We start from the raw sequence: 16,228 nt of genomic DNA on the forward strand, positions 1-16,228 counted from the left end.
CCCAGTTTCTCTTGCCCCTGCAGAATACATTCCGTGCCCTCCACAGGGGGGCCTGCCCCCCAGTTTGAGAACCTCTGTGTTAATGTAGTGTTAACTGTAATGCTATTGTATGAGGCTTAATTACAATTGTTGTAGGTATCATAACTGAATTTGTTGACTCTTGTACTTGTGAAATTTAGTTGCATGTCCTTGGCTGTCTTAAAACAAACTAGACAATGCAATTTTACATTCATATGCAAGATCTCCTATTCAGTTCATATTCAACATTCTGGATTTTGTGTCTGAATACAATGCGTGCAGTCCAGTCGGCACAATCAAATGAGAAGATGCTCATTAGCTGCTGATTATTATTACTGAACTCTTTCTTATGAACAGGTAATGCTCTCTTTTATGCATAAGAATGAGCAATGCTTTCTTGATTAATTTTTTACAGTTATTGCCTAACTGGGTGGCTTCCCCTGATCTCCCTCCATTATGAACCAAATATATGTTCTTATTTGGCAATATCTCTTCCCCCCCCCCCCCCCCCCTAAAAAAAAAAAAAAAAAAAATCCTGCAAACTGATACTGTGATCTGTATTTAAAGAAAAACAAGTGCTCTGGATATCTTAAGTGATGTTAGTCTAGATTTAAAAAAATTGTAGGAGGCTGTCTAATATAATACCCTTAATTCCATTACATTGTCATTGAAACAGCAATTCATCGTTTAGCATGACAGTGTGATATTTTTTCCATTTAAAAACACAGCCGTTTTACATCTGCTCTTCTTCATAGGATAGTAGACTATTTAGGAAACCTTCCTTATTCTTAGAGTGATTAAGCCCTGTGTTTTATTTGATCTTGAAGTTGGGATATCCCAACTTCATTAGTGTTCTAAATCTACAGGAGTGTACTTTTGGTACCTTCCCAAGTCCATGGAAATTAATATTACTATCATAAAAGTAAGTCAAATGATCATTCTGCTCTTAAAAATTGTAGAAGTGGCATCTTTTAACTCAACATGCTGTTCCCCTGTGTCTTTTCAGAATCATATCTGCTTACTTTATTGGCTAAAATAAGTCTTTATTAATACCATAAAGCCAAAGCAGGACAGGTAGCTGAACTTTTTTCTGGTTCATGTGTCAACAAAATTGTCAACTTAGTTTCATTTGTAGAATATTTACCATCAATGTGAGCTAGAGAGAACAGAGATCCAGGTTAAGGTTGAGGTTCCATACCTGACAATAAGAAAACCAGTCTCTGAACAGATTTGTTCTGGAAATCATTAAGGCAACAAACATGAAATCTCTGTGTCAGGCCATACCTCAAAATAGCACCCTGGAACTCCTACATTCACCACTGTCATATTATATTATGTTTTTTACAAAGTATGCCTTGTGAAGTATCATTTTAAAAGTCTTGATCTGTTGAACATTAATATCCTGTTCGATTGTTTGGGTTATCATTATATGTGAAGTTATGAAGCATTGCTATATGTGTCACTGAAATATGTTTTGAGGTTGGGAACACCCACAACCAGCCTTTCAGGTACAACAATGGAGTAGCCATGGATAGCCAGACAGTGCTAATGGCTCATCAACACCCATCAAGAAAGAATCCACTATCTAGAGACTTCTTAAAGAGAGCATGTATACAATGGAGGCTACTTGGCGAATGGGGACTGCGTGATTCGCACATCACAGCAAAGATCTTTCCAGCAAGCTGGAAGAAAATATAAAAAGGGAAGTGACATCATCGCTTGGCCTCTCTCCCCCCCCTCCCAACTCAACACCTGCAGGAATGTCTGGAGGACAAAGACTTTGAACTGGAGGGAGGTGGTCGCAGGTTGGGAAAGAGTCCAAGGCTGTTTATTGAGGCTCTGTAACCTGCTTGTTCCATCTGTCAGGGTGAGACACGGCTTGATTCAAATCCTGTTTAGTCTGTAGAACTTAGACTGCGAATTTATTTTTATTTCTTAAGTAACCGACACTGGTCTCTACGCTTGCAACTTATAATCACTTAAAATCTGTCTTTCTGTGGTTAATACATCTGTTTTATATTTTAACTAAAACCGTGTGTTTTGGTTGAAGTGCTTGGGAAATTCCAGCTCCGTTTACAAAGGCTAGTGTGTGTCCATTCTACTCTGAGGGAGTGGTGAACTTAATGAACTTACACTGGTCAGGCTTCTGACCAGTGCTAGAAGTTACAGTTCTGGGGTGCAGGACTGAGGAGTTGGGGGGAATTGACTGGAGCCTCTCTATTGTTGGTTCATGAGTGGCTGGGAGATCATTCATGTAACTCAGTTATGTGTGTGTCCCTGCCTGTGGATGGCTGTACCTGCCAAAGGTCTGTAGCTTGCCAAGAGCATCACAGTGTGAGAGGCAGCCCAGGTTGGTGGAACGGAGGACTCAGCACTCCCACAATCCAGATTGCACCCCTGAGGACCCTGTCACAGTGGCACAGCAAGCAGGGTGAAATGCACAGCTTGTTGTTCTGAGTGAGATTTGCACTTCATACACTGGGGTAGAGATTTTTAAGTGAGACTTTGTGGTGGCGGAGAACAGTCAAAGAAAAGGTTACCAGTTTGTTATTTTCTGTTTGCCTATTTTGGGAAAGGGAAGTAGGGCCAAACAAGCAGAAAGCTGGGCGAGAGTGATGCAACTGCAGAATTGGAACTGTTCAGACTGCAGGCGGCAGAAAAAGAGAACATTAGTGAGCCCTAGAGCTGCAAGCTCAAGAAGCTGAGCCCCAGAAGCTAGCACATCAGCAAGTCCTAGGACTGAAAGCCAAGGAAGCTGCGGCTCAGAAATTAGCCATGAAGGAGACGGAAAAAATGTGGAGACACCAATTGGACTTGCTAGAGAAGCAGAATTGGAGCCCTCCCGTACCACTGATTCCCACCTCTCCAAAAATCCCCAAGTGGGAACAATTGTGTCCTGCGTACACAGAAGCAGACGAAATTGCAGGATATTTCAATGCTTTGGAGAGACTGTGTATGATTCCTGAGATTCCCAATGACAAGAGAATCCCCACTTTGGTTGCCAAATGGATGAGGGTTAAAGGGGCTGCAATCTGTGAAGGAATGTTCGACCTTGTTGCTCAAGAGCATTTCCTGAGCATCTGTAAAAATGATGTGAAACAGTGTCTAGGGGACAAAAATGTGAAAACTGTGTATGAGACAGTGTCTCTAGCTGATCCCTTTGAGCAGACTCAGGCATCTATTGGGAGTAAACCACAGAAAGAGGGGTTTAAACCTAGTGGGAAGCATGGTTCCCATTTTACCCCTGGGAAAAAGGAGGGTGGCTGTGAGGCTGGGCAGTCACCTCCTCAAAACCATTCCTTTAAACCCCCATCCCAAATCTCCTTTGAGTACAGAAGAGCCCAAAAGGTGCTACCACTGTGATTCCACTGATTACCTGAGGAATGAATGCCCTGTGCTAGGAGACAACCAATAGCTCATGTTAATTCTAGTGTCCTCCACACAGAAACCTCACAGGTGCCTGAGACTTATCATATTGGTTTTGTGGAATTGGCTTCTGCAGAGCCAGACATGGAGCACATTAAGATTATCAAAATTAATGGTAGTGCGTGTGGGGTGGAAGGACAAAGGAGCACAGATTTCTCTGATCAAGAAGTGTGTGGTCCCAGATGCCAGTACATTACCTGGTCAAATGGCAGAGATTTTGGGGGTGGGCAGAACCAGATTCCTTGTGTCACTAGCTAGAATCATGTGGTGTGGAAAGATTTGGAAAGTGTTTTGATTGTGGAGGTGATGGAAGGCATCCCATTTGACATGCTAATTGGAAATGATTTTTTCCATATAGCTAAGATCGTTAGTGTGGTGACCTGCAGCAAGAAGGAATATTATGCTGGGACACCTGAGGGAAAGGATAAAGTCCCAGGAACTGCTGAAGGAATGAGAGAATCAACCCGTCACAGCCTCCCAATGCTATTATATAGGAGTTTTGTTTTTCATAGTAGAACCCCACCTAAAGACTTGTTCACATGGTGCCTGTAAAGTGTGTATGTTAACATGGAGTAGGTACTTTTTAGAATATGCCAGCAGGATCTACGCTGGGCAGTTAGAGTGCAACATGTTTTACAAATCACACCCCTCTGACACATGTTGCTGCATGGGGTAGACAAGCCCTTTGTTTGCACAAGAGATTTCACACATTATAAATCAGAGGTTTTCTTGTTAATCTACTCAGTGTTCAGTCATTAATACCCTCAGTGATGCTATACCAGGAGGCAGACATCATGCCCTAAGAGGTTGAGCAAACCACGAGTGAGCTTGTCTAGCTTTTTACCAACTTAGGGTATCTGCATTGAGAATATGCGGCATTCAGCTGGAGTTGCATAAGAAGTTCACCAGGTGATCAGAGCAACATCATGGAACAGCTTGGGTGCTGGCAGGAGGACTTAGGGAAGACCGAAAAGCAAAGAAAGGAGGATCTGGAGTGGAGTGGAGGAGATGCTGGTGGAGTATTTTATTTTTGATCAAGAGAATAAGGGAGTGAAACATGGCATTTCGGAGAGATAAGTTTGAGAGACTTTTGGGGATCGTGAGCCATTCAGTTCAAAGCTATCCTGCCCAAATCATCTGCCTACCCATGTCCAATCCCATAATTTTATCTCCATTGGTACCATGTCATCCAACTGTGGACAGCTCTCGCTGAGGGGGAAGTCAGTCAGTGAGCTGTGGAACTGCACAAAATCAGCAGTTATCCTCTGCACTCTGTTCCTGTTTTAATATGGAAGAAAACATCCTAATTTGCAGTTCCTTTCATAAGTAACATGGAACAACATTTTCAGTTTATTTTGCTCTTTGATGTTTGAAGTGTGTTGCACTGTTACTTTTGCATGCCACTGTTGCTGTTTTGATCTTGTTTCTTTCATTTTGTACATCCATTCAACTTTGTCATGGGATCCGGATGCCTAAATATGCTGACCTTTAATAAAGCTTTGTGTAGTCACACACGGAGGTCTGGAGTTGCAGTGGATAAATAAATTGAAAAGAAATAACAAATCCACCATATTTGTTTCATGCAAAAATCTTAAAGACCACACTTCATTTCACTCCCCTGACCCACATTGTGGCATCAGCACCAGTATACAACCCACACAGCTCAAATGGGGGTGCACAAGGCATCCCATGTGGCTGTTGCTGTAATGGACCAGCATCAAGAGGTGCACTCGGTGGCTGTTTGTAAGCAGACTCCAAATCCTCAGTGTCCTCAATCCATTTTGCCCCCAGATTATTCCCCTTGAATTGTGTGTCCTTGTGCCATGTATGGTATTGTATGTACTACGGTCCAAAGGAGTATGTATGTACCATCATCTTCCCTTCAGTCAGTCAAAAGCACATTCTGCCACCATCCTTTACCTGTGTGGTGTTTAATTGTACTGTTTCTTGCCAGGCCAGTGGAAATCATAAGCCTTCATCACTCAGGGCATCAGAGAGGAGGCAGGGGTGCCTGAAATGAGAGTGGGCGAGGACATCCGACTGATGGCTGTCACGAGGATAGAATCCTTACCAGCTTACCCGCACTGAAACACTCTCACCTTAACCACTCTGCCATGTATATGCTTTGTAGGTATCCGTCAATAGCACCTGCACAGTTTGGGAACACCATCAGTTCAAACCCCACAGTTATTTTCGAATAACCTCCCTACATTGCTGTAGAGCAATAATTGCTTACAGATTTTTGTGACTACTGTGCCAAACGTGGATTTGCTAATCCCCAAATGATTACCAACAGATCTGTCTGGAGTTGCCAGCTTCTACAGGTCAATAGCAACATGCTTCTGGACCATTATTGCTTCTCTCGTCTGGTTGTTTTGGTGCTCAAGGACCTAAGTGATTTTTTTGCACATCTCCAGGGATCTTGCTTTCCTCAGACAAAAGTTGTGGGCCTACTGCTGATTGAATGTTTCCATCACAATATAGTCCCAGCAGTCTGTGCTCTGGTCATGAGAGTGGGGCGATGTTTGCTATGAAAGAGAGCATCAGCTGGGTGCATGCCTTCATATCTGCCTGGTACTGATCTCTTCTTGGTGTGCTTGTAACAGCAAGCTACCACTGCTTTCTCTGGGCAAACTGACTCCTTAAATGTCTGCTGGTGTTTCTTAGTGGCAGCTTTCACAGAGGCACACCAAAGAAACACTGCTTTCATAATAACTAGTCCTACTTGTTGGAATGAGGAGGTTGTATATCTTAGAGCACAAGTGGGTAACACACCAGCTTTTGTCCTGCAAGGCAATGAATTTCCTGGACTTAGGTCATTTCTGCCCACAGTTCCCAGAGGTGACAGACCGTTTTCCCACAGCACCTTGTGAACACATATGTAAAGCGGCGCATTAAACTGTGGTTATACAGGCCATGGGATATACATCCAGAAATCTCTCACAACTGGATACAGTGCCAGTGCAGACGTTGGGCATGATAGTAGATGTGTGGAACTTGACTGCTGTTCTGTAGTGTGATTGTGCTCTGTCAATTTATGCAGATGACTAACTTGTGAATGCTCAACTCAGGGTTAGATTGAAGGTAAGACAAAGCCTAAGACAAAATGTGTAGGCTAGTTTTAATGTTCTGCTGCTGCTTGATGCTCCAATATACTTGAATTGACATAAATAGTGATAATTGAAATTTGCCTTGATGTTTGTAGAATTGTGACTAGACTTTTTTGTTCACCTTTGTCCTGAGGCCATTGTGGTGTCATTTAGTTCAGAGTACCCTGTAACATCTTCAGTTCTGAGGAGGAGACTCAGTTATAACAAGGAAATCTCCTGCCATGGCTATATGGGTTAGTTTTGCAACATAAATGGGCCCTAACTGTTTGGGAGTTGCATTTAAGGTTTGGATTTAAGAAGCACTATAAATAGTTTGGAAGTGCAGTTAAAACATGTTATTGGATGCTTTATTGCAGAACAACATGTTTTAGCATTTCCTGGTAACTCCTATATTGTATCTGAGGGTCCCTCAGTGTAGATATAACTTGACCCATATCTGCAATGGCTTTGGAGCCATGCTGTCTACAAGCATTTAAACTTGATGATTAACATTTGTCTAAGCACCGTATCCTTTATCAGTGTGGGCAGCCTTTTTTTTGGTCCAAGATCCATGCCAGCCAAATTGCTTTAGGTCCGTGTTTTGGAACCAGGGAATGGCTTGCAGCCTTCCTAAACTGTGTCAGGGAGATCTCGGGGACCGGCACCAGACCACGGATCAGTCACTGAGAAACACTGCTGTAAGTTATTGGCTGTGCTGCCTGTAGCTACGTTTTCTGACAAAATATTCAATTCCACACTAGCCAGGGAAGTGTTTTAAGAACCCTGCTAGCAATAGCAATATTTAAAAGTGGTTTTAGTCATAAGTATTTGATTCAAATAGGAGAGTCTCTAGGCTCCAGTTTAAGTGAACGAGGAATTAATATTATAGAAATATAATAAAGAGCAGCTATTATTCCCAAACTATTTTTTTCAACCATTTCTTCCCAAATTCTAGAAAAAAGCAAAAGTGGATGAAAACAGATGTATCTGAGTAGCGTGTTAAGCCTGTGAAATTTATTCAAAGGATGTAGTACTGGGTTGTTTTGGGGAAAGTGAGGAAACAGAATCCGAACTGAATCTGTATTCTAAGCCCAATATAATTTAAAATGGTTAAAATCTATAGTAATCCTTCGAAATCCAGGATTTAGGACAGAAGAATGAATTCAATCTGCAGTACACTGGCTTTTTAATACCAACAATTACAACTTAAATTTTGATAAGAAAAGATTAACTGTTTTTTTGTTCGTTAGCTATTACAGTATTCCATGGGTAGTAAAAATCAGTGTTTATTTTGCATGTTGGAAGATCACAAAGATGTTGAATTTCTCATATATACTTTATCGTCTTGTAGGTTTTTCCACATAAAGTGGTTGTAAGTGTTCTAGAATACAGGCTATTAGAGGTGGTAATTGCTGGGCTCTTGAAAGTATATATTGCATAATTTACAGTTATATTTCCCCTCCTTTGTTTCAGGTTTATGCTGCTGACTGTTGTGACAGTGTTCTTCTAGAGCTGCGGAAATACTTGCCGAAATATTTTGGCAGCTGGTCACCACCTACTGCACCTAATGGTATTGTTTTAATTTTATGCTAGCTGCCCAAACTGGATGGGGAAATTTTCTGGGGAATTGGTTTGGCAATACCAACCTTTTGTAACTTTTTTGTAGCATAATCCTATTATCTATATCATCATATATAACAGTAATTTAAATAGGTGCCCTGTTTAAGAAAAAATTTTAATGTAGGAAAAATATTTTGTCCTACAGATATTCCTGAATCTGAGTGAGACCAAGATCTGACATTTTAAAACTTCATTTGTATAACACTGTAAATATGTTGCACTTTTTTCTCTGATCTTGCTGGTGGAGACTGGAAAAAAAGATACAAATTTCTGCTGCAGATTTAAGAAAGGAAGTAGTGTATCCACTTTCTTATCCAGATAAGATATCTCTTATCCACAGATAGGACCTCTGGAACAGGACATTATAAAGCCCATCTAAATCTTTAGCCACCTTTTAACTAGCAATTTAATTCCTTTAGTATAGCTTTCTATTAGGTGTTGCTTATGCTGAATGTGGATAACTTGTTTTCCATATACAAGTATGAATTATTCTGTGTAGAGAAATTCTGCTATAATCCCTTCAGTGTCTGGAACCTCCTTAGTTCACATTAATACCTTCTTGCTTTTGTATTTGGCAGTATCTTGAACAGCTTTGTTATAACACCTGTCCTTTTTATCACTCATACCAGTAAACTGTTAATCCCCCTGCTTCTTTAAATTCCAAGCCTAGTTTCTCTTAGTCATTTGTATAACTCAGATACTAGAGGCTCTGTGAAAGTCTGGATATCATATATATATATATGTGTGTGTGTGTGTATATATATATATTCAACATTTCTGAGAGAGATGCTGTAAATTAGCCAGTGTTGTGCACAGATGGGCCAGAACATCTGCTGGTCTCCACATCAGTTATGATTTTGGCTAGTCATTCCCAGTGTGTGCTCTGAGTTCTAAACTTCCTTTTGATTCAAGATTCTGTGCTATTATTTCCTTTTTACTGTTAAGTAGACCTAGTGACTTTTGTCTGAGCATATCAGTTTTCCCAAGTCCTTTCCATTCTTTGCAATAACATTTTTGTAACAGTATTTTCTAGCCATCAGACTTAATTAGCAAGCCCCTGATTTGGATTTCTGATATAGAGCCTATCATAGTCCAGGAAGTATGTACAGGAAGAACCATCCATGTAGCTTCTCTGGCTGGAAGTTAGTGGGTAGAAGTAGGCAGATTGCTTCATTGCTTCACCAAACACCCAAGAAGGAATTCTCTGTAATAACTCAGAACTCACCCCATCTAACATCCCTTCACACGCCATTGGCATATCTACCACGAGTAGTCAAAGATCAGTCAATTGCCAAACTAGGCTGTCCCATCATACCATCCCCTCCATAAATTTATCAAGCTCAGTTTTGAAGCCAGCTAGGTTTTTTGCCCCCGCTGCTCTCTTTGGAAGGCTATTCCAGAACTTCATTCCTCTGATGGTTAGAAACCTGCATCTAATTTCAAGTTTAAACTTCCTGATGGCCAGTTTATATCCATTAGTTCTTGTGTCCACATTGGCTCTGAACTTAAATAATTCCTCTTCCTCCCTGGTATTTATCCCTCTGATGTATTTATAGAGAGTAATCATATCTCCCCTCAACCTTCTTTTGGTTAGGCTAAACAAGCCAAGCTCTTTGAGTCTCCTCTCATAAAGCAGATTTTCCATTCTGTGGATCATCCTAGTAGCCCTTCTCTGCAGCTGTTCCAGTTTGAATTCATCTTTCTTAAACATGGGGGACCAGAACTGCACATAGTATTCCGGATAAGGTGTCACCAGCGCCTTGTTTAATGGCACTAACACCTCCCTATCTCTACTGGAAATACGTCATCTGATGCATCTAAGGACCACAATAGCTTTTTTCACGTCTACATCGCATTGGCGGCTCATAGTCTTCATGTGATCAACCAATACGCCCAGGTCCTTCTCCTTCTCTGTCACTTCCAACTGATGCGTCCCCAGCTTATAGCAGAAATTCTTGTTATTAGTCCCTAAAAGCATGACCTTGCACTTTCCACTATTAAATTTCATCCTATTTCTATTACTCCAGTTTACAAGGTCATCCAGATCTTCCTGTATGATATCCCGATCCTTTTCTGTATTGGCAATACCTCCCAGCTTTGTGTCATCAGCAAACTTTATTAGCACATTTCCACTCTTTGGGCCACGGTCAGTAATAAAAAGGTTAAATAAGATTGGTTCCAAGACCGATCCCTGAGGAACTCACTAGTAACCTCTCTCCAGCCTGACAGTTCATCTTCCTGTATAACCTGTTGTAGTCTCCCCTTTAACCAGTTCTTTATCCACCTTTCAATTTTCATATTAATCCCTATCTTTTCCAATTTAACTAATAATTCCCCATGTGGAATCAAATGCCTTACTGAAATCTTGGTAAATTAGGTCCACTGCATTCCCTTTGTCTAAAACATCTGTTATCTTCTCAAAAAAGGAGATCAGGTTGGTCTTGCATAATCTACCTTTTGTAAAGCCATGTTGTATTTTATCCCAATTACTGTTAACCTTGATATCCTTAATTACTTTCTCTTTCAAAATTTTTTCCAAAACCTTGCATACTACGGAGGTCAAATTAACAGGCCTGTAGTTACCCGGATCACTTTTTTTCCCTTTCTTAAAAATAGGAACTATGTTAGCAATTCTCCAGTCATACGGAACAGCCCTTGAGTTTACAGATTCATTAAAAATCCTTGCTAATGGGCTTTCAGTTTCATGCGCTAGTTCCTTTAATATTTTTGGATGATGATTATCTAACCGCCCCCCCCCTGCAATTTAGTCCCATTAAGTTGTTCGAGTTTGGCTTCTACCTCGGTAATTTCTACCTCCATATTTTCATTCTCATTAGCCACCCTACCATTGTCCCCAAGATCATCATTAGCCTCATTAAAAACGGAGGCAAAGTTTTTGTTTGGAGATTTGGCCATGCCTAGATTATCTTTAACCTCCACCCCATCCTCAGTGCTTAGCGGTCCCATTTCTTCTTTCTTGGTTTTCTTCCCATTTATATTGCTATAGAACCTTTTACTATTGGTTTTGATTCCCTTTGCAAGATCCAACTCTACTTGACTTTTGGCCTTTCTCACTTTATCTCTACATTTTCTGACCTCCAAGAGGTAGCTTTCCTTGCTGATCCCTCCCATCTTCCACTCCTTTCTAGGCTTTCTGCTTTCTCTTAATCACCTGTCTGAGATGGTCTACAACTCTTGCCTATGAATTTTTTCCCCTTCCTTGGGATGCAGGTTTCAGATAGTTCCTGCAACTTTGACTTGAAGTAGTTCCAAGCCTCCTCCACCTTTAGATCTATGAGTTCTTCAGTTCACTCCACTTCCCCAACTAATTTCCTTAATTTTTTAAAGTTAGACCTTTTGAAGTCAAAGACCCTAGTCACAGATCTATTTTTGTTTATCCTTCTATTTAGTTTGAACTGAATTAGCTCTTGGTCGCTCGAACCAAGGTTATCCCCTACAACCATTTCTTCTATGAGGTCCTCACTACTCACCAATACCAGCATCTCGTCTTGTTGGCTCAGTAACTGTTTGGTGAAGGAATCCATCAGCTATCACATCTAGGAAAATCTGGACCCTATTATTACTGCTAGCACTTGTCCTCCAGTCTGTATCTGGGAAGTTAAAATCTCTCATAATCATATAGTTCCCAGTAGTATTTACTTCATTAAAAGTCTTAAAGAGGTCTCTGTCCATGTCCAAATCAGATCCCGGTGGTCTGTAGCACACCCCAAGCACTATCCTAGGTGAAACTCTAGTAGTTTTCTTCCCCAGTGTGATTTTTACTCAGACAGACTCTGTCTTATTAATTCCATCACTTCTAATTTCTCTACAGTCTACCTCACCATTGATTATACAATGCAATTCCACCACCTTTGTCTTTATATCTGTCTTTCCTAAACAGCACATACCCTTAAATACTTGTACACCAGTTGTGACTACTATTCCACCATGTTTCTGTTATTCCTATAATATCTGGTTTCATTTCCTCTACCAGTAGCTCTAGTTCCTCCTTTTTGTTACCCAGGCTCCTCGCACTGGTATATAAACATCTTTGCTGTTTGGCTTTGCTCACGTTCCTTACCTGATTTGACACAGTCATTCTACTGCCAAGATCGCCTATTAGGCTGGTATCTACACTACTCGTCCTACTAATATCCATTCTGCTCCCCACTGCTGTGTCCTTTCTTACTTCATTTTCCTCCCTCTCAATGCTAAAATCAGGTGTGGCAATTACCTGGGCATCTCCCCAGTCATCTCCCCAACTCCCTAGTTTAAAACTCTTTTAATCAGTTGTGCCAGCCTCCATCCTCAAAGTACATTTCCTTCCCTACTCAGGTGAAGTCCATCCCAAGAGAACAGTCCTCTGTCCACGAATGCCTCCCAGTGACCATACATCCCAAAGTCCTCCTTATAGCACCACTGCCTGAGCCATCTGTTGATCATCAGAATCTTGTTGCACCTTTGTTGTCCTTCTCTCGGGACAGGCAGAATCCCACTGAAGATCACCTGAGCCTCGATTTCCTTAAGAGTCTTCCCCAGCCTGGCATAGTCTCCTTTGATACGTTCCAGTGAGAATTTAGCTATATCATTTGTACCCACATGAAGGACAAGGTTCCCATATACTGTAAACCTCCAGAGACTGAACGGAGTCTGTGCATGACCCCTAGCTTGGGGCTCTTAGCCACGTTCTTGGGATACAGCCTAGCATCTGTCTAGTATCCCTCCTGAGAGCTGAGACCTTCCGCTCCAACTGCCTAACGCCTGCTACCAATGCTGACTTCGCACATTCTCCCATAGCTTGAGTGCACCCCCCAGAACTCCAGCCTTGTGGGTGTTCTGGGTCCACCAGTTAACTCTTCAAGGCCACATAACACACAGACAGACTTCGCACAGGATTCTTAATCACCCTTGCTTTCTTTAATAGCACAAGAACTATACAGACTTATAAAAAATTAAATCCTACAATTCATTTCCTGCCTCAGTTTCCTCATTATTCCAGAACATTCTGTGGTATGGCATCAGGACCTCCGGGACTATCCAGGGTCCTTCTTCTGTAGCACATGGCTTTTCTTCTCAGTCGTGGAGGCCCCTGCCCCCTTCTTCAGCATGCATGTCTCTTTACCTCTTTCCTCCATACTCAAGCTGACCCTAAAGGCTTTCTGATGCGTAACATAGTATCTGGTACCTGTGAAGATTGGATCCATGATTGCACACAAGCATGTCAGAAAATACCAAGAGAGGGCATTTCTGGTTGGATAGACATACAGACTTAATATAACATCTTAAACGTGTTTCAATCCCAAAGATTTTTGGGGTTTCAAACAGTTGGCATGTTTCTGTTTCAGTTAAAGATATTATCGCACACAATGAGCCAAAATGCTTTGTTGCTAAGTACAAATGGAATCTTTTGTCTTGAACTAGGATTATCAAAAGGGTCAAACTCATGAGAGAAATGGGTGGAGAATTTTTACTGTTCTGTAGTAAGGATATGAGATGCCATTTTTTCCTAAAACCACAGTTCCCATTGTTTTTAATTCCCCTCGTCTCATGTTTAAAAATTAATACTTAATTTCATGATCTATCTGCTCCTTCGTACTTATTTTAAATTTATTAAAGACTTAAATGAATCAAACTCCTGAATTCTTTTTCAGCAATAAATTGGAATCTGTTTCAGTGCCAGGTAGGCTGCTGTAATTAGCGTCTTTTCCTAAGGCAGGAAGATTGGTGCTTACCTTTTGAAACTTGGTTCCGACAGAATTTGCATGTGCATGGTACTAGTGTGTGTTCTTTTTTAAATTCACGGGTACAAATTTGTTCTCCCTATTCTAATACTTAAACTTAACATCTAAAGTGTGCTTTGTTTTTTATTCACACTGATTCAGGTAAAACTTATATAATAAAATGCTTTGTGTTAGCCTATTGTTAACCGAGTTGTTGTCTTTTTAACAGATCTATACCTAAAACTGGAAGATGTGACCCGTAAGTTTAATAAGCCGTGTATAATGGATGTGAAAATAGGCCAGAAAAGTTATGATCCATATGCTTCAGCTGAGAAGATTCAGCAACAGGTCAGCAAGTACCCACTAATGGAAGAGATTGGGTTCTTGGTGCTTGGCATGAGGGTAAGATCTTGTCTTTTGTTGTATTCAAATTCAGTTTATGCCGTGGGCTAATGCCAGGAGTTAACAAGATTTAACCAATAGTTTTCTAGTGAATAACACACTTCTGTCTCTTCTGTGTTATATGAATAAATGTACGTCTTAATATGTCATATAAAATATATTTCAAAACACAGCTCATATTTAAAATAAGCGTTTAACCATGCAAAGTCCCTTCTAAGATTCTAACCGTAAATTGAACATGTAAATGAGTATGATGCAGAAATGTCTCAGGTTAGAAAGTGGATTCTTTAAAACTTAATTTAGTTTTGTTCCAAAGATTACTTTTCACTTGTCATCATATAAATTTAGGGGATTATCAAAGCAATTTTAAAAAATTATAAATGATGCATTAGTTACTTTATATTAACAGTCCCAGATTTTAATGTGTTGGTTTGTATTATTTTGGTGTATTAAAAAATAAAAATATTTACAATAGAATGTTTTTATGGAACATCTTGTTAGTAGTATACATATTAAGGCAACTTTTGGCTTTGCTTTCAAGACTATGGCTCCAATCCTGCAAATACCTGCATGTACTTAACTCTACTCATCTGAGTAGTCCAATTAATGTCATTGGGGACGACTCATGCTTACAGTTAAGCGTATGCCTAAATGTTTGCAAGATCAAGGTCTAAGATATTCAATAGAAATAGATGTTATATTTTTCTCAGTTTAAAAGAAATTTGATGTTGAATTTTCAAAGAAATTTGTGGTATGTGGAGACACACACATACATTTACAATTTACTTTTTTTAAAAAAAGTGTTATTGACAGTTACGCTGCTTACTGACTTCAGTTTTTATCACTAACAACACACAAAGTCAAGGTTTTTTGGTGTCATTGTACTTCAGTTTATGAAGATATTGACCAGGCAACATAATGTGAAGAGATAATTGTGCACTTCTTCTGTAAAGGTGTAGTGCTCAACAACTTTCTGATTAATTGTCATTTTCTTGCACTCTTGTCCAGCATAATCTTCACGATTGTTTCAACTACAGAATTTCTTTCCCCCTGCCTTTTCCATGATGTCTTTTTCACGGTTTCTAAAAGTAATATTTCTTTATATTGCCAAAGGACTTTTCAGTCACTTTTGTACTAATTATTGAACAGGTGACAGAGATGATAAACTACAATAATTGACAAGGAATTTGCTTATGAATATTTTTTCCTATCTTTTGCCAGTATGTTGTCATTTTGAATAGCTAGATGTTTGTCTTTCTTGTATTACCTTCTTTTGATGCTTATCTAAATTTCACTTGAGGGTCAGACACGATTTTACATTTGTGATGTGACACTTGGTGTAAAATCAAAGAATTACTCTGGGGGAAAAAAAGGGAATATAGACCATGCTTCAGCTCCCTCATTTATCGTTAATTATGCTGGGGACCATGTAGCACTTTGAGACTTGTTCTTGTGTAGATGGATACCCTAGTCATGAGCTGTACGGTCTCATCATTTGAATTTTTGATTTGTTAGTTTCTGGTGTGTGCATTTGCTTATGCTTTAAGGGGCTGAGGGAAGCAGAATGTGTCCAAGGGAGAGCAGGTAAAATGCAAATACAAAATATTTGACTAATTTCTTGAGCACCACACTACGTGTGTTCTCTTTCATCATAAGCAGACTTCTCAAACACTAACTTCTCAAGCATTTGTACGCTTGTCTCTAAATAAAAACTTAAGGTAATGCACATTTGAGACCTGAGAAGGGCAGGCAGAGATGATTACAGACCTCTAGAACATCTGAACTGAACTATTGCATCTTTTTTCTTATCCTTGCCTGTCTTACTTCATGTCTAAAATAAGAACAATATTGTATTATTTCTAACCCTGGAAAATGTATTTATTACAATCTTGCATAACTTCCCTTCATACTGAAGCGTTAAACTGCTTATTCTGGACCATTAAGCACATATAA

The 16,228-nt window shown here is 40.1% G+C and overlaps 1 protein-coding gene across 1 annotated transcript in view; it reads left to right on the plus strand.

The window, feature by feature from the left end:
• The window catches only part of IPMK (inositol polyphosphate multikinase), a 66,986-nt gene that overhangs the window by 27,182 nt on the left and 23,576 nt on the right, over positions 1-16,228 (plus strand). The window contains exons 3-4 of the mRNA XM_067552759.1: positions 8,007-8,103; positions 14,103-14,275. Coding sequence (XP_067408860.1) covers positions 8,007-8,103; positions 14,103-14,275 — 270 coding nt within the window. The remainder of the gene's footprint in view (positions 1-8,006; positions 8,104-14,102; positions 14,276-16,228) is intronic.

The sequence above is a fragment of the Emydura macquarii genome, unplaced genomic scaffold (genome assembly GCF_026122565.2).
Source record: "Emydura macquarii macquarii isolate MOO-44397 ecotype Brisbane River unplaced genomic scaffold, CSIRO-AGI_Emac_v2 contig_1390, whole genome shotgun sequence".
Taxonomy (NCBI): Eukaryota; Metazoa; Chordata; order Testudines; family Chelidae; genus Emydura; species Emydura macquarii.